The sequence below is a fragment of the Falco biarmicus genome, chromosome 1 (assembly GCF_023638135.1).
Source record: "Falco biarmicus isolate bFalBia1 chromosome 1, bFalBia1.pri, whole genome shotgun sequence".
Classification (NCBI taxonomy): domain Eukaryota; kingdom Metazoa; phylum Chordata; class Aves; order Falconiformes; family Falconidae; genus Falco; species Falco biarmicus.
The window spans coordinates 65,783,860-65,807,105 of NC_079288.1; the positions used below are offsets into that span (position 1 = coordinate 65,783,860).

Sequence of the window (23,246 nt, forward strand, 5' to 3'; positions counted from 1 at the left end):
TGGTCCCGCTTGTCTCCAGAGGAACTTCTGGGCCTTTTTGCAGGCTCCTTAGATTCCTTTCAGAAGTGGTAGGCATTGTCAGGGCTGCTTGCCTTTTGGCAACCTCATTTCATACGGATTAATTTCTTTTCTCCAAGCCCCTATCATGATCATCGGTTTTTTGTTACTAAATTTGCTAGAAAATTTGGGTCTATAATTCCCTCCCATTATAAGAGAGGGGTGTCTGAGCCCTTAACCCACTGCCATGCATCCTTACTTCCAAATTCTGCTACAGAGGAATCTGCAGTTGTACATACAACCTTGGTGTACGTAGCAGTGAATCTTTTCTGGTATGAATGTATGTTCTATCTGCCTGTTCTCAACACAGCATGAATTAGCATTTGGAAGTACAGCTCTTCAACCCTTCTGCTTCAGTTTTGCCATCTGTAAGTTAGAATTAATACTTTCCAGCTTCAAAAGACTGTTTTCAGAAATGTCAGTGATGTGTATATGATAATGATGGAATGTTCCCTGAGATTAGAGTTCCTTGGTATTTTGTTTTTGCTGTGGAGATGGCTAACATTACTTGTATTTTTAGGCCAAATAAGCAGAGTTTCCATTCACAGGTCTGCGACTCCTATCCAACAGAAGTGTACGTACCAAAGTCTGCAACTGCACACATCATAGTGGGGAGCTCTAAATTTCGGAGCCGAAGGCGTTTCCCAGCTCTTTCCTACTTCTGCAAAGATAACAATGTAAGTGTGAACTTGTAGCTTTGAAGTGGTTGCTTATTTTGGCCTTGCTTTCATAGTGCTTCTAGTAAGCTTTCACAAGAAAAAATCAGTGATTGTTTTATCAAATAAATAAAAGATTGTTAGTGTAGTCTGGTTAGCATGGCTTGTGCATATGGGCACACACTGGAATTACGGTTAGTTCATTAATAGACATTTAATGCAGTCATTTAAACTTAATTATCCAGCTTCATCATCCAGCTAACACAAAAAAGTGTGATCCCTGTGTCACAAGGAAGTGGATTTGTACAAAAGGTCCTGAAGCATGGGTGGCTGAATAGTGAAGGGCAGTAGCAGGCAGCTTAGCAGGCAACTGGGAGGAGAACAGAGCAGTTTAGGATCTGGTAGCCACAGCCTGAAAGCAAGGTGAGGAGGAGAAAAATTATACTTGCAGCAATTAGAGAATCAGGAGTAGCCTTTCAAGAGAAGATCTGTGACTAGACCCAAAAAGGATGGATGAAAGGGCAACCAAATTTTGGCTGAGCAGCATGTCATGGCTTTGTTGAAGAGGCTCTTGTCTGTAAGAGTGAGGAGTCCCACCTTCTGCTCTGTGACAGGTATTCTCAGGGCTAGGTGATGAACTGCCTCACTTATCTGTAACCGTTTGCAAATAACCTGTACCTAGACTATTTACATTTCTGTTTCTGGCAGCTGAGGTGAAGGAGACCCTTGCACTGAAGGATCCCATGGACTGGGTGTTTTTATGTTTGTGCCCCAGCCCCCTCGAACCTGCCTTAGCTCAGCTGTCAGTACCAGTTAGGAGAATGGTGCCCCTTTTGCACTCACAAAGGATCCGTGTGCCAAATATCTCCTCCTGTTTCAGTCCCAGACTGGCAAATGCATTGAAAGGTTTTCCCTAGTGCTGAGGGATGGCCAGGACTTCCCAAGAGACAGGGCTAGTGTGGGATTACAGGGTGTCTGCAGGGTTTGCCATGCAGGATGGGAGATATTCCCGTAGGATGTCACAAGCAGGAATCATAAGCTACAGTCTTCATGGAAATCTTATCTTTACAGTGGCCCCTGTCATAGGTTTAAGCTTCAGAAGGAAAGAATAAGACATTGTTTTGACTCCTTCTTTACCTTCTTATTTCATCAGAATCCTGCTTCCATAAAGTTCTATGAATTTGGCAACAAAACAGGAGGATAAGAAGATTTAAATAGTAAATACAGTCTCTGCATAAATCACTGTTACCTTTAATATTTCATTAGGGCCAGAATTTTCAAAGTTAATTACTTTGCATGATGGACGAAGTCCAAACATAAATATCTAGGATTCAAAACACTTGGACATTTCCAAATCTCAGTGAAGGAAAAGCTCTCATTTCCAAATCTCAGTGAAGGAAAAGCTCTCAGGGATCTGGTAGATTCCAATACACAGTGATCCAAATTGGATGAGTTTCATGGTTTCAGCCTGGATGTTTTCCCTGTTGCGGCTGGAATTCAGGTCAAGTTTCAGACCACCAGGGTCTGAAGTGTTGTGTTTACTCCTTCATGATCCTAGTTCAAAGGGCTAGGAAAAGGGTCAGGAATGTTGGAGGAACTACCGTCTTGTGAGTTTGGAGGTTGGCATGAGTTGCCAGCTAGTAGAGGGATGGGCAGGAGTGGAGTAAGGTTTGTGATGGTAGACATTGAACAGCTATGGTAACAGCAGGGTGGGAAGAGGTCTGCAGCATGCAGGGAAGATGGGTGCCACTCATCCAGTCTTTCATATCCAGAACTTTGCCATAGCTCTTTGGTACTGACAAATTCAATGACGATGTGACAGCTTACTCTGCGTCTTGCAGTATCTGTGTGAATATGATAATATAAAAGTCTGAAACTATCTGTTCAGTCTGGGCAATAGCAAAACATGACCTCATCTCTTATCCTACTCTTAAACATAGCCCAATAAATTTTATGGATGTAGCTCATCCTAAGCAATTTGTCTGGGTCAGCAGGATACCTTTTCATGGGTATCATGGGTAATGATTCCCACTTATAATACCTAACGATGACTAGGTCAGCTTATCTTCCTAGTTTTGCAGTACTGGCAGTGCAGCTGTTTCTTGAGCTGAGGCTAAACATGATCTTAACCCCAAGCCTAACTTGACAGACAAGCAATTGTTTCATACTGGTGCCAGCACATACCTTAGCCTTTTGGGCCCCCAAGATGATAGAATGTAAGGGGCTCCAGCCCATACTTCCCTGAATCCTAACCTTCATCCACAATCCTAACTTCAGCGTAATCTTGAGGTCTGTATCTGCCTTGTGACTGGTACACTACACATGAGACAGACATGTCTTCCTTCTGCTAAAGAGGAGGGTTGTGGACATATGAATACATACCTTTTGCTTCATGCAACAGAGGTGTAAGCATATATTAAATCACTGGAATGTGTGCTGATCAGCAGGCAAGACTCTAGATAACTAATAATCTGTTTGCAAAAACTTAATAATCGTATGAACAGTCTCTTACACAATTCATGGTTTCTGTATGTCCTGGTTTCAGCTGGGATAGAGTTAATTTTCTTCTTAGCAGCTGGTGCAGTGCTGTGGTTTGGATTTGGTGTGAGAACAATGTTGATGGCACATTGATGGGTTTGGTTGTTGCTGGGTGATGTTTATACTCAGTCAAGGACTGTTCAGTTTCTCAGGCCCTGCCAGCGAGAGGGCTGGGGGGCATGGGGAACTGGGAGGGGACACAGACAGGACAGCTGACCTGAACTAGCCAAAGAGGTGTTCCATACCATGGGACATCGTGCTCAGTATATAAACTGGGGGGACTGTCTGGGGCCTGGTGGATTGTTGCTCAGGGACTGGCTGGGCATCGGTCAGCGGGTGGTCAGCAGTTGTATCGTGCATCACTTGTTTTCTTTCCTCCCTTCCCTTTGGATTTCATTCCTCTCCCCCTCTCCCTCCTTTTCATTTTAACTGTTATTATTATTATTGTTCTTTCCTTTTTATTTTATTTCAACTATTGAATTGTTCTTATCTCAACCCTTGAGTTTTACGTTCCTTTCCGATTCCCCTCCCCGTCCCTCAGGGTGAGGGGGAGTGAGCGGGTGGCCGCGTGGCACTTCGTTACCGGCTGGGGTTAAACCACAACACTGTATTAAAGTTCCGTGTTTTACTGACGAACTACTGATAGCTCCAGGCCTTGGCTGAAAAAGAGCAGGTCCTTTCTCACAGTAGTAGGTGATGTGTAGGGCAGTCTGCACGGGTCACAACCTTCAGCAGGCAGATTTACTTCATGCTTATGTTCAGTGCTTAGAAAGTGCGTGTATTAGCCCCCTTGCCCTCTACAAATCTGGCTGCCCTCTGCCTAGCAGAAATAAAAACCTCCCTGCTCACCTATTTCATATGCTATTCCTTCTTTCCCAGTTTCACCTGGAGGTCTGATCCTGATGGGTCTGTAGTGAAACACTCTTGCTTTCTTCAACAGCACTGATTAATAAATGTACCCCAGGAGTCAGGCTGCCTGACCCACTTCCCATGCAGTAAGGTCTTTCTCCAAAGACAGTGCTAAAATGCTCCACTGTCAGTGATCCAGCTGCATGTTAGGCATTTTTATTTCTTGGACTCATGATTTCGGGCTGTTAAGTAAAGCATGCATTGGTGTAAGTTGGGTGTAATCAGTATCATAACTGGTAGGTGTGGATGGCAGTGCAAAAGGACCTGTTCTTTGTGTTGTATCAGTGTTTTTGTGATTACAGTGTTGTACTCACCACATCCTCTAGAGACGACCTTTCAGGTGTTATTCCACACTAGGGAAATACTATATTTAAAATATCTTTAAAGCTTGGATTCAAGACTAGACTTGGGCCAATGGGGTTGTATTGTTTTAATATTTCCTTGCCTTTTAAAAATAAGGTATTTACTAACATGTAATTCTTTTTACCACTCTGTCCTTCCCATGTAACTGTACACATATGAAAACATCTAATGAACTATTTTTGTAAATGCTTCTGGATGCTAAATAATTTCTGCTTAATAACTCTGCTGATGTTTTTCCTTTGTCCGTTTTCCTGCAGGCCTCCATATGCAGAAGCAGCCAGCCTTTGTCTGGCTTTAGCGCTCGATGCCTTGAGGATGAACAGATGCTCCAGGCCATTAGAAAAGCAAATCCAGGAGGTGATTTCATATATGTTGTTGACACTCGGCCCAAAGTAAGTACATTAAATTTCTTACACATAGCCAGACTGAGTTTGGGCTGAATACATTTGGGAAGGTGCGCAGTCTAAGTGACTGACCATACTTCTGGTCTTAGTTTCACCTGTGTAACTCCACAGGTAAATTAGGATTTATTAGGGGAGTCTTAACTAGGAGCCTTGCCCACATTTTTCTCTCTTCTAGAGTTGTTTCATTTACACTGACCTTTGATCTTTTTTGTTCTTAACAAAATGTAAAGATATAGCATAGTAAATAACTTGTAATAGTAACCGTTTCCACACACAGCAGAGCTATCACTAACTATATTACTAGCAAAAAATAATTCACATTATAAAACTGTATTTACAGTTGTTTTTAATGTTGCAAACATCTGCCTGCTTATACTAAAATTTTCCATGCAAGATTTCTCCTGCAAGTAGGAAAATCTCAACAACCTCTGCATAAGGCTAAGGAAGGACCATTTACTGAGGCTACAAGAATTGAGGAGATCTTCTCTGAATGTCTGCAGCACTTTTTTGTTTTTGAGAGAGACTCTGAAATATGGTAACTACTGATCTTAGATGCCATATCTATAATTAATATACATTATATTTTTATATACAAATTATATTAATATAATTTATATTTTTTATACAATACAATAAAAAATCCTTGGCAAAGATAAAAGCTTTAGAAAAATATAATGCTGTGCACAAACACAGAAACTCAGTAAGAATCTGGAAGAGAAGCTAAAAACCCCCTTGTGCCCAAACTGGCATGCTAGCAAACAGCTCAAGGTGATGAGGAATAGATGGGCTTCAGTGTCTGGAGGTGGGAGCAGAGATTTGTTCTTGCGCTATCAGTATCTTCCCTTGCTGAAGTTAAAGCACCTGAAGAAAAGAAACCAAAGGGGCAAATCTCCACAAAATCCCTAATAGATACAGGTTTGTTATAGCGTGGGAAAGAACAAAGGCCTGAGGAAAAGGAACAAGGAAGCTGTTTCAGTATCCTGACATCAGGAGGCAGAGGCTGAAAGGTCAATGTGGGTGAAGCTGAGAAACATGAGGGATGGAGTAAGGAAGGGCAAACCTGGCAGAGCTGGGGCAGAAACAAGGAACCTGTCTGCTTGGTGACCTTGGAGCTGGTGAGAAAGTGTTGGGCAGTCGCAGCTGTCATGGGAGGCAGTTGACAGAAAAGCGGGGCCTTGGCATGTCCCATCGCACTTTATAATTTGGTGACTTTGACCTTCAGTTCCTTCTTTTTTACTGGGAGGACAAGGATGTGTCATCGTCCTGAAGCAAGCAAATTGTGATGAGCACTAGGGAAGGACTGGTACCACTGTGTTGAGAACAGGCTTTAGATAAGAAGTGCAGACCTAGCTGCCTAAATAATGCTTGTTTAACAGTTTTCTGTGTGTAATAATAGTTACAGCATAATGTAGCATAATGTTTCCTGGCTGATGATACTGGTACTCTGCCCTAATTAAGGAGGTCACTTACTGATGGGATTTATTACAACTTACTGACTTGGCTGTTAATAATGTTTTACAAGGTGTTAACATGAAGGTCTCATCCTGTAAACTTTTCTGGTAAATGACTTTGAGACACCTCCTGTGTGCAATGAAAAAAGCTTGTACTTTAAGTGGAGAGAGTGAAATTGGCTTGTTCAGATGTGAATGTTGGCATATTTCCAGCAACGCTGACTTCTTCAGGAGCCAGTCAAGAGACACTGTTTTCGCTGGACTTTTCTAGAAAAAAAAGATTTTTATGTAAAGAAATGTGTATACACAGATTCCTACGTCTCTCTGAGCTGCAAGAACAGACTGATTTACTAAAGCTCCTGTGATCCCAGGTGCTAAATACAGCCTTGTTACAGTTTTGCACCTCTTAATGCATATATAAATCTAGAACATGTAGGAAGTGACAGGTATCAGTGCAAGCTCTTCCTGGCATTCCTCAGGGAACCTTTAACAAATGCAAATGTAAGATACCAAGCCTGATGCAAGGTTTCCCATTGCTCTAGGAGGCTAAAAAAGTAACTGCCTCTTCTCTCATCAGAACTGGTTCCTTGAGAATATTATGAATATTGATGGACCCTTCAATTCAGCATTCCAAAGTGTTCTTCCTATGCTGTCTTTTGTTGTGCTTGATAATTTTCAAAACAAAAGATCTGGCTGCAGAAGAAAGCTTTGTTTCCAGTTCATTTAAACATACCGGGATGACCATATGCAGAGTTTTACTTAGACTACTGCCTGTCTTAATTTTCTCCTTCCTCTATGTGTTTACAGAAGAAGCTGATATAAACTTACTGTTTATGAGTAAAACGAATTAGTTCTATAACTCTTTATAACAAGACGGGACTCGGTTATCCTCCATATTAAAGGAGATGCCAGGAAATCTGGCAAGTGAGGTCTTATCCCTGTAGAGGTTGTATCCTCATATTCACTGAGATTAAACGAGGACAGGCACAATTTAGAGTGCTTTACAACTGCTTTAAGAGCAACAGATGGAATTTTGGTAGGTGATGTGGAAAACATGTTAGTAAATGTTAGTGGCAGCTGCGAAGTTTGGCAACTGACAATATTTAGAATAAATGAGTGTCAGAAAGTCTTGCAAATTTAACCTGATATTTATTTACTTTTAAAGAGGGCTATTTCAGAAAGAAAGGATTTCTGTTATAAAATTGCTCTGCTGTAGAGACAGTTAACAACATTTCTTGTACTGATGACTAGGTCAGTTAGGGGCTAGATTTTTTTTTTTTTTTCATTTAGGGTTTCAGGGGGTTGTGGTGGCTTAAACTCAGGCATACAGATCTTTCTTTGTGAAGCTATATGCTGTTGCAGAGAGAGACTGCTTCATTTTGTTTATACCAGAACACAGACGTCCACTTCAAAAGAGAAATATCAGGATTCAACAGATAATTTATATCTTTCTAGCAAGTCCCACTGAGGACTCTGTCCTTAAAGGACATGCTCTTCACAGGCTGTATCTTTTTTTTTAATTGTTCATTGATAGTCAAAACATTAGCAGGCTGCTAGTTGATAGACAAGAATTCTTTTATGCCAGCATTTCTTCCTGAATAGCATACTACAAGTTAAAGGGAGTTTTCCACAGGAGTAAATGAAAAATGCTGGGTTTTTGCCTAGGTTCCTATCTTAGAGTATGGTTTCTTCTGTTTTATCATGAAATTCATGCAATGTTTCAATTCCTGATGGTGGTCCACAAATGTAACTGTGTTTTCCTATTGCCAAGTTCTCATCATGGGAATGGATGTGCTAGAAAGTGTGAATATGGGAAAAAATCTCCTATCTTCACGTATTACCTTGGACAGAATAACAGAACGGAAAAGTGGTCTCGCCTCTCTGTTTATGCATCTAAAATGAAGTTATATGGCATAAAGAGTTTTAGTCTTTAGCTGTTTCCTTTGAAAGTTAACACATTATGTTTGGTCTATGGAAACCTATCTTGACATATGACATAGACTTGTTCATCTCAGTTGGAGGTAGGTTGGCAGCAGACAGTCGGTGATGCTCACTCAATGGCAATGCGTTCAGCTCCAAATTAAAACTGAGAATCAGGAGTGTGTGTGTCTGGGGTGGAAGAGATCAGGAAGGGACACATTCTTGTGTATCTTATGGTACCACTAGATGAGTACTCAAGTATATTATTGTGAGTTTCAGAAGCAACCACAGAAGCAGCAAATAAGTAGCACTGCCTGCAATATTGGGAAATAAACTGGAAACAGTTACTTGCATAGCCTCTTGTTCCCTAGGCAATGCCTAAGACATAGTTTGTTTTGGTTTTTCATGAGCATTGGCTCTCACTGGGATGAAGATTAGTCACTTTTTTGTCCAATTGATGCCTCAGAAAGTCTCTACAAAAGCTTTGTTAGTGCCCTCCAGTCTGGATGTGCAATATCCATGGTTACTTAATTCTTATATCTTTCCTGCGCAGAAGCTGGTAAGTGTTTGGCGATACGGAGGTTCTGCCATGTGGGCCACTTTGTTCCTCCTGGAACCTTCATATTTCTTAGGAAGTTCAAAGGCTCCCCCAGCCTTACAGTGTGCATTTCATAGAAGAGCAGGGACTTCATGCAAAAAGACAATTTCTTTCTATTGGACAGTGAGATTTTGCTATAGGAAATTTAAAAACCCCAAACCTAGTAGTTAGGGTAATAAAGTAAAAATACTTAATTCACTTCTATCCACTCTATTTTTCAGCTCAGAAATCAACATTTGGCATAAGGGCCTTGACAGATAGTTTTCTTTTCCCCCAGAATCTCAAAAGGGGGGGAAATAAGCATTAAAAAATCCCATAATTTTATGCTTGGGACAACTGAAATAAAGAAGCATTTAGTGACTTTCCCATGCCAGTAAGCAAGTAACAGATTCAAAGAGAAAACTCCAGCTTCCAGCTGAATGTATTTTTTTCTGAAACACAGCAAAATATTTGATAGTGCTGCATTGCAGATGAAAAAATTTGTGGTAATTTTGTCAGTTTAAATCTTTCATGGTCTTACAGAACTAAAGCCAAGATACCATACACTTACGAAAAACTACTCCAACTCTCTCTTCATTATTCCAAGCTTCAAAGGAGTAAACTGTATTAACTTTTTGATTATTTGAGCAGTAAAACACAGTAACTTGGGCAACGTTACAGTGTACATATGCATGGCAGATAAGACACTGCCACCTCCTGGGTATACTCTGCTAGTAAGCATAATGCTGGTCAAAAATAAAATCAGCATAGCGTTTTAGAAACCAATTAAAACCTCTGCTCTTGCAGGGGAGCCCTATATAAGCTGTGTTTTTTGTGTCTAACCTCACTAACAAAGTTTCATTCGAAGTGTGTGAAATGGAGGTCAGAGCATCAGCAACCCAGTGCTCTGCAATAGGCTGTGAACAGATTTCCGATTCCTAACCTGCTGTGTTGATACTAAGATAAATGCTTCCTATTTGTGCCTGACTTAAATCACGCTGATGTATTGCAGTAGACCACAAGCTTTGTTTTGAGAAGAATCTGTTTGCTACTGGTTTTCGTCCACTTTTCCCCATTTTTTTCAGCTCAACGCAATAGCAAACAGAGCAGCAGGGAAAGGATATGAAAACGAAGACAACTACTCGAACATCAAGTTTCAGTTCATAGGCATTGAGAACATCCATGTCATGAGAAACAGTCTGCAGAAAATGCTTGAAGGTAATACTGTTTATTGAAAACTAGAGGAAAGATTCGATCCTTCTGTCGTACAAATCAGGATAACTGCTCTGAAATCAGCTGCAGTGAAAACAGCCAGGAAAAGAGATCTTTGCCTGTTGCAGCTGCCTGCAGCTGCCTGCTGGCTAATGGGGCTTGCGCAATGGAGCATCATCGCAACTAGAGATGATTTCCTAATTGTGCAAACACTTGTTTCATAGGTGAAACCCAGATATCATTTACTTTAATGACAAAATTCATTTGACTTCAATACATCTTACTGCTACTACATCTTCTATTGCAGTTTCCACTTCGATTGTTTAATGAAAAAAATTACTTACAGCTGGCTTTGATGCCAGGGAATTTTTTTTAAGCTCAGAAAATCTATGGTTTGATTCTTGTATGTGTTCAGTAAGGTAGTCATGCATTTTAGACTGTGAATTTTAATAGAAAGTTATTCATGCCCTGTACAGAGCACGTCGCATCAGGTCCATTTATTGAAACTCACAGTCAATATGTGTAACCGTTCAGCAGCTTCATAATCCCATGGAAATTAATTTCTTTATAGATACTTAGCAGTGTATAAACCAGCACATCTCTACTGCCATTTAATATTTGGAGCATAGTACTGTTTAGAGGCCTTCTGGGAGAAGGTTAAGGATAAATAAGCCATCCTTGACCCTCAAAAGCTTGTTGATTTTTAATAGGCAAATAGTAAATAGTGCTCACTCCACAGTGTCTCAGTGTTTTCTTCATGTATAGAATCACCACCTTCTGTCTTCATCTAGCTATTCCTGATTTGACGCTCTGCCCAAGCTCTTTTGTTCTTCATCTGTCTCCCATCAACTGTATGCAAATGTGAATTTTAGATTTAAGAAGGGCTTAAATTTTCCATGATGGGAGATCTGTGCTCTATTTTCCAATAAGAGCACTTTATGAAAACTAGAAGTAAAGTGTGATGCAGGTAAAACACTCCCTTCATGATGTATTTGTACTTAACTCCTTAGTCTAAGGGTCTCAGGAAGGAAAATAGAAGGAATTTTAGTTCACTGCAAAGAATTGTTTGGCTAGGAGAGAGGCTGAGTGAGTAAACCTGTCCCTTCATTTGTTCGGCTTCGGACCATCAAAGTTAAAATGTAAACAACCAGCCTGGGTGCATGGAACAGTGCTGTGTATTATTTTTGAGCCAGATTTCATGAGACAGGCCCATGGCCCAAACTGACATGTAACAAAGTGATTTCTAAAGCATTTAACACTTCAGGCTGCTTGGGAAGCGTGACTTAGCCATATGCTCAAAACATCTGCTTTTTCCATAGTTTTTGTATCTGCTTTGTTGAAATCCCGTATTTAGTGACCTGGCTGTTATGATTAGAAATTAGAGAAGTTAAATCTGTGATTTCAAGCACTTGAGGCTTTCAAGTACTTTTTCTTTTTTTAATCTTATGACTTTCAGTGTAAGAGCAGGCGTTTTCTCATGTAAGGTGCTGCATTGTTTTTCTATTTTTCCATTGGTATCAGTGTCCCTTCATCTGTTTCTTTGGTGGCCTTTAAATGGGTATTTATTACCTGATGTGCACATACAAAGGGGACCAGAACCAAAAAGGCTGTTAAGGATGTCGATAACATATTTAACATGGCTTTAATTTTTTATCAAGGAGTACTCAACCATATCTAGGTGAATAAGGTAAAGCATTGCGTTACATTACAAACATTACAAAATATGTCTGCTGCTCGTGATCTGTTGTGAGATGTTATAAGGTACATAACAACCTTTGGAAAGAAAAATGAGGCTGATGAAAACTGATTTTAATTTAATGTGTGTTGTGTTATTGCTTGAAAGCGTGCATCATGGAAAAGAGGACATCCAGACATAACAGGTTGGATGTGTTGCAGGAGTGCAAGGGCGATTTTATTTAACTTACTGGAATTAAGCAGAAGTGAAGTTTGGATAATCTTTTTCACATGAGAGACTGCAGATTATTTTCAATATATAATTGTCAATAACTTCCAGTGCTGAGGAAAGGTGAACAAAAAGTAACTATTCAGTTTTCCATTGGAAAATGCACTTATATTAGGAATGTGTTCTTTTCGATGATGTTTCTGCAGGGAAAAGCTGAAGAAATTAATTCATACTTATAATACTGTCAATAAGTTATTTGAGTAGGTAAAAAAAAATGGGTTTCAGCTTTTTTATTTTACAGTAATTCTAGCAATTTTATTTATTTTAAATTTAACATGTATTTACTCTTGTATAATATATTTTGGCAAAATATATCAGCATTATGAAGTGATTACATTTGTAGGATAGTGAGAATTTTCTCAGAATATGCAAAGAATGTTGAGATTTGACTGTACTCTGGAAGTAAAATGCATTTCAACATGCTGGAATTTCCTGCCAGGAAAAAAAAAATTGTTTTACTTTTCTCTCTGCTGCCTCATATTACTTTGGTGAAGTATTGGGGTTTGGGTTTTTGTTGGTTTTTGGTTTGGGTTTTTTTTTTTTTTCATTTAAAGAGAGGTGTATATGAAGATCCTTGTGATATTTTTGATCCTGCACACAACCTCCTTGAAACAATTTTTAATATTAGAAGGAAATGTTGGACAAGGACTTTTCTCAGTAAAGATTCGAGGGCTGACTGAGGCTGCTGTTTGGCATTTGTGATGGGGTGAGCTTTGCCATACATCCAGGGCCAACCAAGACTTGACCCCCTTTCATTGTGCATTGAGATGACGACCCCAGGTGCTCCTGTCTGTATTTAAACAGCAAATACGAGCTTCTCCTCCTCTCATACCAGAAGCAGTAGGTGCTGATGTAAGAGCAGCCCTCTGATCCTTGGACTTCGGTGACGGATCATCCAGAAAGAGAGCATAAGGGTTGGGCCCACAGCATTTACTCCTTCCTCTACCTACGGCCATCCTGCCAGAAATAGGGAACCGGTACAGCATCCCCCTCTGGCACGTTTGCTGGTGGAAGAGGCAGTTTCCACCAGGTCTTGTTTGTTCCTCCCCTCCTGGGGAAGGGAGCACCACTGGATTGCTATGAGCTCTGCCCCAGGGCTCTTGATTTTCCTGTGCTCACCCAGCAGGTGCATCAGACCTTATTTCTCCAAGATTTTGGTACATTTTCTGCTGAGATGGAAATGCCTTTTCTCCTTAGAATAAGCCTCATGATTGAAGTAATAATTGAACTCAGTATTAAGGTCCAGATTGGTAGCCAAAATCATGTGAAATATACAGTGTATGCCTTTAGGACAGTCTGAACTTTGCTCAGTGAAGTAGTCAGTAAATATTGACTCTAATTTGGTAGTGGGAATGAGCGAAGCACTATTTCAGCCTTACCTTGGGCTTTGGTAAACAGAGACAGCAGCTTCATCTGCTAATTGGTCATGCTTCCATCTGCACAGGGGCATTAATCATGTGAAAAGCTGTTTGTTCTCAGTGCTGCTGCCTATGCATTTTTATAAATATCCTTCAAAAATTACTTTTAAAATAACCATCTGGAAGAGGCTCTATATACAAAGATTGCAAAATTTTGTATGGACGCGTTAGGCTATTATGCCTCCGAATTAAATGGAGTTAAGACAGTCAGATACGTTCAGATGCGGTATAAACTCTGATTTTGGTTTGTAAAATTAAATTCCTATTACACTGAAGGAAACTAAAGTTACACCACTGGTCATAAGGGCCATAATTAACTGAGTCTTTTAGAAGATTTCCACAGGACAAGACACCTACTAAGACATTGTTAATTCACAGATCATACATTAAGTCAGTAAAAACTGTGACATTTTTCACTGTATTCTTTGAAGGAGTTTCACTGGTTAGTATCTTTTTTACTTAAAAGATAGTATAATTCTACATAGATCAAAATATATGCATAGTCTATTTATGGGGTGAATTTAGTATCTCACTGTTGAAAACAGATTGCACCAAACGCTGTACTTTCTTTGCTGCTGAATTGAGGTATATGGTTTAGATTCTGATTGCCTTTTTTTCCCTCTGATGTCACAAACGCTGAAATAATAAAAAATAGACACTGGGGCACAAGAGGATAGAAACTTAATGTTGTAAAAACTGGGAAATTAATTTTTTTGTTTAGACATGGCACAGAGCTTGGAAAGTCTTCAGGAAAATATTTTCCTTGATGAACAATGGCTTTTCCTCACCATCAGAATACTTTCTGACTACTAGTGAAATTTTAGTAAGGTTTCATTCAGGGATGGAGAATTGTTGAGTGAATTGCTTTAACTCAAACACCATCATCGGCGGGGATGCTGAGGCTGGGGTTGGTGGGCCTGCTCTCACAGAGCGTCACCAGCGAACGCGGCTGGTGACGGGAGGCGGTGGCACCGTTCAGCGCCTGGCTGACAGCAGAAATCGTGTGCTTTCTGTTTCCAAGCCCTCGTTATCCTCTCAGGGGTTTGAAGACTTTGCTCCCAACACAATTTTGGAAAATCTGTGCTGCACAGAAGGATGTATTTGGTAAACTGATTGCAAAAGCCTTTGTAACAGCTTCTCTTTTTAACTTAAATCAACATGTTGGGTAAAATTTGACCCAGCCCCATTTCTTAAATCTATACTTTTTTTCAGTGGTAAAATTTGACTGTGAAGCAGCCATTCTTTTCAAAAGACAAATTTTTTATACAGGGGTTATCTGAAGAGATAACTCCTAGGTTCAACAGTCAGTGAAAGCTTAAGGGACTACAATTACTGTACGTTTCAGATGTAATTTATTTTACAGTTTGTGAGCTGAAATCACCTTCAATGAGTGACTTTCTGTGGGGCCTAGAAAATTCTGGCTGGCTGAAGCACATCAAAGCCATTATGGATGCTGGCATTTTCATTGCAAAGGTAAAGTGTGTAAAATGAGACCAAAACTTGGACTAACCAGATACAGAAAGTGAGGCCCAAATTCCATTTGTGGGTAACTTCTGCTATCTTCAGTTATGTTGTATCTGAAAAATCCCATCTTGCAATGCTTTCATACACGAGGAGAGATGATTCCTAGATGCTGTCATGTGGACATTTTGCTAATATGGTAAAAAAAAAAAGTTTGTTCTTTTCACCGAAGAATTCAAATGTACTAAAGCCTCTACTAGCCTGTATCTTGTTATACAAGATGTTTGATTGTCCCATCTTTACTCCCCAGCAGTGATTGTCACTGTTTCTTTCCCTATTTTCCCTGCCTCCTAAACTGGTTTCTGGACGTTTTCTTTGTTGAGGATTTCTGTTTGAGGACTACTTCTTTGCATGGTCGTTGTCATATAGGAATATTGCCTGCTGTGGTATCCCCTCTCAGTTATTCAGCGACCAGCAAAATTCACCCCCTAAACTAACTCCTGTGTATCACCACACCCAAACTCTCTAGAAGCTTCTACTCTTATATACTCAAAAACAGTTTCAGAAAACAGTTGTTGGCTTTGATGAGAAATTATTTCTCCTAATCCCACCCAGAGTAATGCAGGTATTTGTCATCTACCAACAGTAGTTTTGATTTTATTACCCCCTTCCTTGTGCTCTGCCTTTTACTATTTCAGTTTTTATTTTTGAGATTAGTATTACAATTTCTCCTAGACCATTTTATTCACATGACTGCTACGTATGACTATATGGATAAAACTTCATGGGTTTCCCTCTTCAGTAGCTGCTTCTCTTGCTTTGCTTCTTCCTGCTCAGCAGGCAACTGTAGTTTCTTACCAGAAAAGCAGCTGTAGGATGAATGCACATGTTATTATTTCTCCCAGCCCTACGAGCTTTAATTAGCTTATAGAAGTCAGGTCATTTACATTAGCTCTTGCCAACTTTTCCCCAGTGGCTAGTCTTAAAATACTGTCCAAAAAAATTTATCCTTTGTCCATGTGCTTGCTAGCCTTGTGCCTCCTTACACATGCATTTTGACCCGTTCTTATTTGTACAGTTCCCAGTTGTTGGTCTCCTGCCCACAGGGATTCTATTTTGGTAGAAATTACTTGTCTCTTGAGGTAAACAGATAATTTATTAATATTCCTTGTTCCCTATTAAGCCCAAACTTAACTTAAATGTTTGTTTTCCTAAGAAATATCTTTCCTAACCTATTTTATTTCTCTGCATTCTAAATCCAGTTCTCTTTAGAAATGACAAAGGCCAAAACCCTTAGAATTAAAAAAAAGCCCTCAAGTTCCAAAAATAATGCCACACCAGACTTTAGAGAACTTTGTATATCTCTTCTTTATGTGTTTATATATAAAATGGGAACCTTTCTCCCCAGTTATTTACATTAAAGATACTGTTATAATCTTGTTTATTAGATGTGGAAGTTTGCCACTGCCACAGGCTTCCCCACAAACCCTTACAAGTATGTCATCAGCGTGCAATGCAGCGTGCTGTAACAATATCCGTGCTACTGCTGGCATCAGAAGCAGGCATTGCTGTTACTGACACTACCATCAAGATGAGAAATTACAAGCCATATTGCAAGTATGGCTGTTCTGTTACTGCTATGTGAGTTAGAAGATTCACCGCATCTGAATCTGCTTTAGGTAGTTGTCTGCTCTGACAGATTGATGGGTGTTAATTGAAATGGATCCCACATGCTCCAGTAGCGGAGCATAAACAGGTGAGGCTGCAACCACCATATTGTATGGGATGGGATGAGATGAGATGAGATGAGATGAAATGAAATGAAATGAAGCCCTTTCAAAGGAGAGGAATACACTCAGCTTAATTCAAGAACTCTGTGGCAGAATCAAAAATGAACAAGGTTTCCCTGTTCCCAAATTAATATTCTCTATATTGCACTGTCTCACTGTCCCTCTCTTACCACTGCTTTTCTCCCTGCTTGTGAAATTTCTGACTTTTTCTGTATCCTTAGGCTGTGGCTGAGGAAGGTGTGAGTGTGCTTGTTCACTGCTCTGATGGCTGGGATAGAACAGCCCAGGTTTGCTCTGTAGCAAGCCTTCTTTTGGATCCGTATTACAGAACTGTGAAGGGATTCATGGTAAGCAGGTTCTTTTTCACAGAGTAAATAAAGTATTATGGCATTATTTAAGGTTAATATCTTTGGGTTTAATGGAAAAGAAATTTTCCTTCAATATACCTTTTTTTTTCCCCGGTCAGAAGGGGTTTTTTTCTATCCAAGTTACAGTCTCCCAGTTTCTGTATGAAATGTTATCAAAGATGGGGGTCAGTTGGGCACCCATTTTTTTTTTTTCCCTAACCTTGACCAAGAAACTTTCTTGCAGCCCAAGAAGCTTTCATGCAAGCAAGATTGTGTATTCCATTTTCAGGGTCAGTGAAGTTTTGAGTGTCAGTAGTGTGTGCTCCCTAGATATTAGATTGCGATGACCAGCTGTGTTGGAAAATCTGTTCCTTTCCCAAGCAAATCAGCATTAGTAAAGCATCTAGGAATGCTTATCTAGTTACTGGTCATGTGTTAAAGAGATGTTTGAGATGTTTTTAGGTTCTGTTTTGGAAAATGATGAATCAAGCTAATTGAAGATGTGCTGAAATAACAGCATCCTATCTGCATCCATGAAGAGTGCCACTTTCCCTTGAGCTGGTGGCAGTGCTAATCATTCATTATTTTTCTGCTTATTCTAATATTGCTTGCTTGCATCATTCCTGCTTGTCACTTTTCTGCTTATTCTGAGAATTAACTGGGATTCCAATACTGCTTGTTTACACTACTCTTCTGCCTGCTTCAACACGTGTCAGCTCTGCTCCACAGCGTTGAATGCAATATTCTCATTTTAGGTGTTGATTGAAAAAGACTGGGTTTCCTTTGGTCACAAATTTAACCACAGGTAAGGCAGTGCTACGGTTTTCCTATAGATGTTTTTATGTAGTTAGTATCTGCTGCCATTCCAGTATTATTTCCTTGTTGCTTTACAAGCGTATCAACAGAATGCCCTCAGGAAACCGCCATACCCTTTTCTCCTATTCTATAATTGAGCTGACGGGAAAAATCAAAGTGAAATATTTTTGTATCAGTTTTTTCTTATAATTCCACTCCAAGACTGGTGTTGGGAATCTTGAGTGCTGGTCTTGCAGTTGCTACGAGCATGGAGAGATCCATGTGAGAGAGAAGTAGCGTGTATGTGGCCTGCAAAATCGCTTTGGACTCCAACAGATCTTCCAGTAGTGCCAAGACTCCTCATGTAGGTCTCTGTTCAGTAAAGTCTGCAACTTCCAGGATGGTACTTAATCTTAGGCTTGTCTGTGAGTTATCTATTACATAAAATATGCCATTCCTATTTCACTCTGTTCTAAAAAAACCAGTAGAATATGTTCAGAAACATCAGGTAAAGCAAAGCAGAAAGGCGTCTATTTGGACAAGTTATTTTGTACATCCATTATATAAATGCTATAATATAATGAAAATCTTTGAAGACTTCATTTCTTTAAACATGGATAAATATCCACGCTTTCTTTCTTTGTTGTATTTCCTTCTAGTTTCTGTAAAAGTAAAAAAAAATCAGGTTTTGTATTTAATTACATCATATTGCTTGATTTGAATATAAATTTGTTCTAGTTTCAAAAAACACAACAAAACTTTCAGGAAACCTGTGCAGCTCCACACCACCTGTGAAATTCCATCAGGAATTACTACATTTAATATGATACTGTCAGATGTCTGTTATTATCAGTGGTGAAAGATATAATGCAATGTAATCACCACGGATAGCTGTGGTTTGCAGTTCCATATTGCTGTATTTTCTTTGATGCATACTCATAGTAGAATTAGAAGTTTCAATTTTAGGCGTTCCTGGGATTCCACTCTGTTGACATATATAGATAGATATATATATGCACATATATATGTACACACACACTAGACAAGCAGATTAATTCAAAAAGCTTTTTCCTGTTATGTAGACTTATAAAATATTTTTTACTTCTATGTGGTTTATATTTTCAGGCTCCTTTCTTCATTGTAAGTGGTTCCACAGGACATCTTTATAGACAGAAAGTTTGATGTTCACCTGAGTTATAGTAGCATGTAAACACTTCCCACTTTTTAAAAATTTCACGAAGAGCGGGCAGCTGAAAAAGTTTTCTGGTTATTCTGTTCCTCTCCTGCTCAGTTTTCTGGTTTGGGGAATGGTCTGCCATTAAGAAACTGTCAAAGATACATTTTTGCTATTAAGTCATTGCAGTCTTTCTTACGATAACTTCTGTTCCTGTGGTATAACTTAATAGCATTAACATATGGCTAAGCAGCAGCCAGATGTTAGTAGCTGTAAGGCAACAAGACACCAGTAAAAGGGGTTTTGTTGTTGTTTGTATTGGATAAATTCTGCCCTCATTCTACTTTATGAATCTTGCATCGTTTTTGTAAGTAAAAAATACTAGCGGTCGAGACTTTAGAAATTAATGCCTACGATATAACTTGCATGCTAAAAGCAAGGGGTTTGTTTTCATTAGTGTTAAATTCCTACAGGATTTCAGGTTATAACTGAATGTATCTTGTTTTGTTTCAGGTATGGCAATTTAGATGGAGATCCAAAGGAGATATCCCCTGTTATTGACCAGTTCATTGAGTGTGTTTGGCAATTAATGGAGCAGTTACCTTGTGCCTTTGAATTCAACGAGAGATTCCTCATCCACATACAGCATCATATCTATTCTTGCCAGTTTGGGAATTTCCTGTGTAACAGCCAAAAGGAGAGAAGAGAGCTGAAGTATGGAAGTCTTTTATTTAGTCGCATATTTATGTGTGGGATCTGTGGGTGGCGGTGTATTGAAGAGTCGAGGCATTTCCCAGTCTACACGTACGTGCCTTTTGTAAGGCGCAGGGTGCAGTGTAGGCTTCTTGGCTGTTGTCTTCTGGCCACACAGATTAATACCAAAAAAAGTTGATCCTCTGCAGTGTGGCTGTGCTGGGAGTGTAATCCACAGTGTGCATGACAGGGATTAGTGAAAACTGACAAGAGCATTAGTCCTTCAGCGCTGTGGCCCTGCTTTTATTGCAGCATTAACAGCATACGAGGCAAGCTGTCACTGTAGCTCTAATACTTTAGGTAAGTTCTCAGTTTAGAGTCACTGCTGTTCTGTTTTAGCTTTGGATCTCACGCGAGGACACTGTAGCCCTGATCTCTGGGATGCTTTCTTACGAACAGCCTTTTTGTCTAGTAGCCCTCCCCAGGACTGAGTCAGCAAACTATCCCTCTGCTGTCTGGCCCCAAAGCAATTATGAATTAACCTACCTGCCCTCAGGCCCAAACGGAGACAATTAATGTAATTCCTGGCAGTGCTGATGTTCATGTCTGGTTCCTAGGGCCCTGGCTCTTCAGGTACATCACGGTACCCACCACTTTTCTGGTGCAAGCTGACCGTGTCGGCAGTAGTAACGGGAGGAAGGTGGGAGTTACTGCTTGCTGCTGACATTTGGTCCTTTTCACTGCTCAGATGCAGGGCAACCTCAGTGCCATAGTCCATTAAAAATCAAAACCTTCACAGGCCATCATATCTCAAGACCTAATTCCATGAGAAATTGCAGCTCGATGGTGTAGGAGTGCTTTCAGATGGAGGGATCCCCTTGGTGTAGAGATTGGTCTGAAAACCAGTTTTATGGAAGCGACCCTCCCCATCTCGCCAAGGAGCCTCCCCTCCACCTCCTCTCTCCAGCTGTTCTGGCGTTATGGGAAGTTGATTGGATTTTGCCTTTAAGTGACCAACAAAGGAATATGGGTCTGTGTTTTTCTACATTTATAACTTAAGGCTAATTCTGTTAAAGAATTACAAAACTGATTGTGAATGAGTAGTACAGAGCACTAGAATGTTGCGTCTAAGCTTTAGCTATACCTGAATTGTAGTAGAGAATTTATATTTCTATTATTTCCCCCCCCCCAGAATCCAAGAACGAACATATTCACTGTGGGCTCACTTGTGGAAGAACCGTGCCGATTACCTGAATCCTTTGTACAGATCAGACCACAGTCAAACCCAAGGGACCCTGCACCCACAGATGGCCCCATGCAACTTCTTGTACAAGTAGGTGGTATCACTTGCTACTGAGAATTGTAGGATGTGTTAGTACAGAACAGAATGTCTTTGTATTTAACTATTTCTCATTCCATGAAGTAGCTTACAGAGAATAAAATCAGTCTCAGATGTGTTTGTTCTTTGTGTGCTCATAGTCAGTCAACACCTCTGTGCCATTCCACAACAGCGTATTAGTCTGAAAAGAAGCTTAAGATTAAAGCTATATTGATAGTTGTGTGTCCTAATTTCATGGTTACTCATTTCTTCCACTGAGAAATGTCTCTTTCAGTTCTGTACACATCTGTGGTTTCTAAATGTAAAGTTGCTTCATCTTCCACTCCAAGATTTTGTGATATTCATTTGGATCATTTGGTGTAAAAAACAAGGGGCATGTCACGAAATCATATGGTTTCATTGCTAAAACAAGCGTTTAGTAAAAGCAAAAGCAGACTTTTCCCATGTTGTTATACCTCAAAGTATACACAGTGAATTTTACTTGGTAATTTTTTCAAAATGTTACAAAATACCGTAATTTTAGAAATGTTACTATTTTCATTCTGACTTGAGTAATTAATTGTGCCATTAATCTTAACAAACTTCAGGAGACCTTGAATAGAAACTCATGAAAACTGTGATGTAAGTAAAACTGATGAGTTTGTTTTCCAGTTGCAAGTAAAAGCACCTGTTAAAAAATCAATAAATATCCTGAATGACAGAAATAGAATCCTTTCACCTCTACTATTCCAGGTCACATTCACTTTAGAACAATTTAAAAACAGTCATTAATTGTAATCTTTAAGATAGTGGGATTTATAAAAGAAGTACTGATCCTCCATCGGATGAGTAATCCTGTTAATACTTGGGGGCACAAAGGTTTCCAAGCATGAGCTATCAAATTATAAACTTAAGAGGGAATGTGACTTAAATAGTATACTAATGGGGTAGGAATAATAAACCACCAAGGCGCATGTATGTGCTCTGAAAGTATCTGCCAGCTACTTGGCTGGACAGCTGCAGCTGGCAGCGGGTCTCTCTGTTACTTATCCTGTCTGGTCAACTCGTTACATACTCAGGGTCTGGCTGCGGCCATGTATTACCACAAAGATAGGAGACAGCAGGAGTGCTAGAGTAAGCTATGGACTTACAGTTTGAGTACTTTCCTCCTGAAAATGAAAAATCAACTCAGCTGTTTAACTAAAGGTTTGTCAAATAATTCCATAGAACAGGAAGACAACTTGCCAATGTATATGCTTTTCCCATAGGCCAGTTTAAAATGTCAGTTTAAATTTTAAGAGAACAGGACACCATACTGTTTTTTACTCCCAATTTTTAACTCTTTACAGGGGGGAAAACACCTGTTAACTAGCTGCATCTCACCCCCCAGCCCCAGACAAAAACACGCATGCAGAATTTCAAGGTTGATTTCATGGCAAGCTCAACAACAGCTGAGAACTGGGATTGCAAAAAGCTGTCTTTAACCTTGGCTGCTCTATAGGTACCGTTGCTCTAAAGCCCATAGCGTAGGACAAGAAAATAATACAGCAGAAGTTTGTGTTCAGTGGTGAACCACCCTCAGCCACATGATCTAAGTCAAAGGGGCATTCACCTTTCTTTCCATTGTGTATCAGAATTTGTTTAAGCTGTGTAAGTCTATAGAGTTGCACCTTCAGGACAGAATTACTGCAAATGAACCATAAAATCTTACCAAATATTCAATGAACTTACGTGTATGCACTCTAATGATAAATAATCCATGGATGGATCATTTAGGAAAATGTGTGTCTGAAGAGAAAATAAGTGTGTATTTCAGTCTCCTGAGGCCACCTCCCCAAATGAGAAAGCTGCTGACCTGCCTGTCAATTCCAGGTTCTGGAGCGGTATGTACAACCGCTTTGAAAAGGGGCTGCATCCTCGACAGTCAGTTACTGATTACCTGATGGCAGTGAAGGAAGAAACTCAGCAGCTGGAAGAAGAGCTGGGGATCTTACAAGAGGTAATAAACATTTGATCTCAAATGTCCCAGACTCAACTGATGGTAAATTGAAACCCAACTCTGTACTCTGTGGAGTCCCCTACACGCTACATTCTTTTCTGCCATGAGGATGTTCGGCCATCATCTTTGTTCTCACACAAATTAGTATGAACATTTTGCATTTTAGACACAACAGTGGGGTGGTTTCTTTTTTTCTTTAGA

General features: G+C 39.8%; 1 protein-coding gene across 5 annotated transcripts in view; it reads left to right on the forward strand.

The window, feature by feature from the left end:
• The window catches only part of MTMR7 (myotubularin related protein 7), a 50,245-nt gene that overhangs the window by 26,352 nt on the left and 647 nt on the right, over positions 1-23,246 (forward strand). For 2 of the 5 annotated variants that reach the window (XM_056330867.1, XM_056330902.1), the window contains exons 5-13: positions 606-734; positions 4,781-4,915; positions 9,961-10,093; positions 14,832-14,941; positions 16,941-17,066; positions 17,822-17,871; positions 19,549-19,749; positions 20,921-21,061; positions 22,919-23,045. In XM_056330867.1, coding sequence (XP_056186842.1) covers positions 606-734; positions 4,781-4,915; positions 9,961-10,093; positions 14,832-14,941; positions 16,941-17,066; positions 17,822-17,871; positions 19,549-19,749; positions 20,921-21,061; positions 22,919-23,045 — 1,152 coding nt within the window. The remainder of the gene's footprint in view (positions 1-605; positions 735-4,780; positions 4,916-9,960; positions 10,094-14,831; positions 14,942-16,940; positions 17,067-17,821; positions 17,872-19,548; positions 19,750-20,920; positions 21,062-22,918; positions 23,046-23,246) is intronic. The other 3 variants (XM_056330884.1, XM_056330874.1, XM_056330893.1) reach the window with 3 other exon arrangements.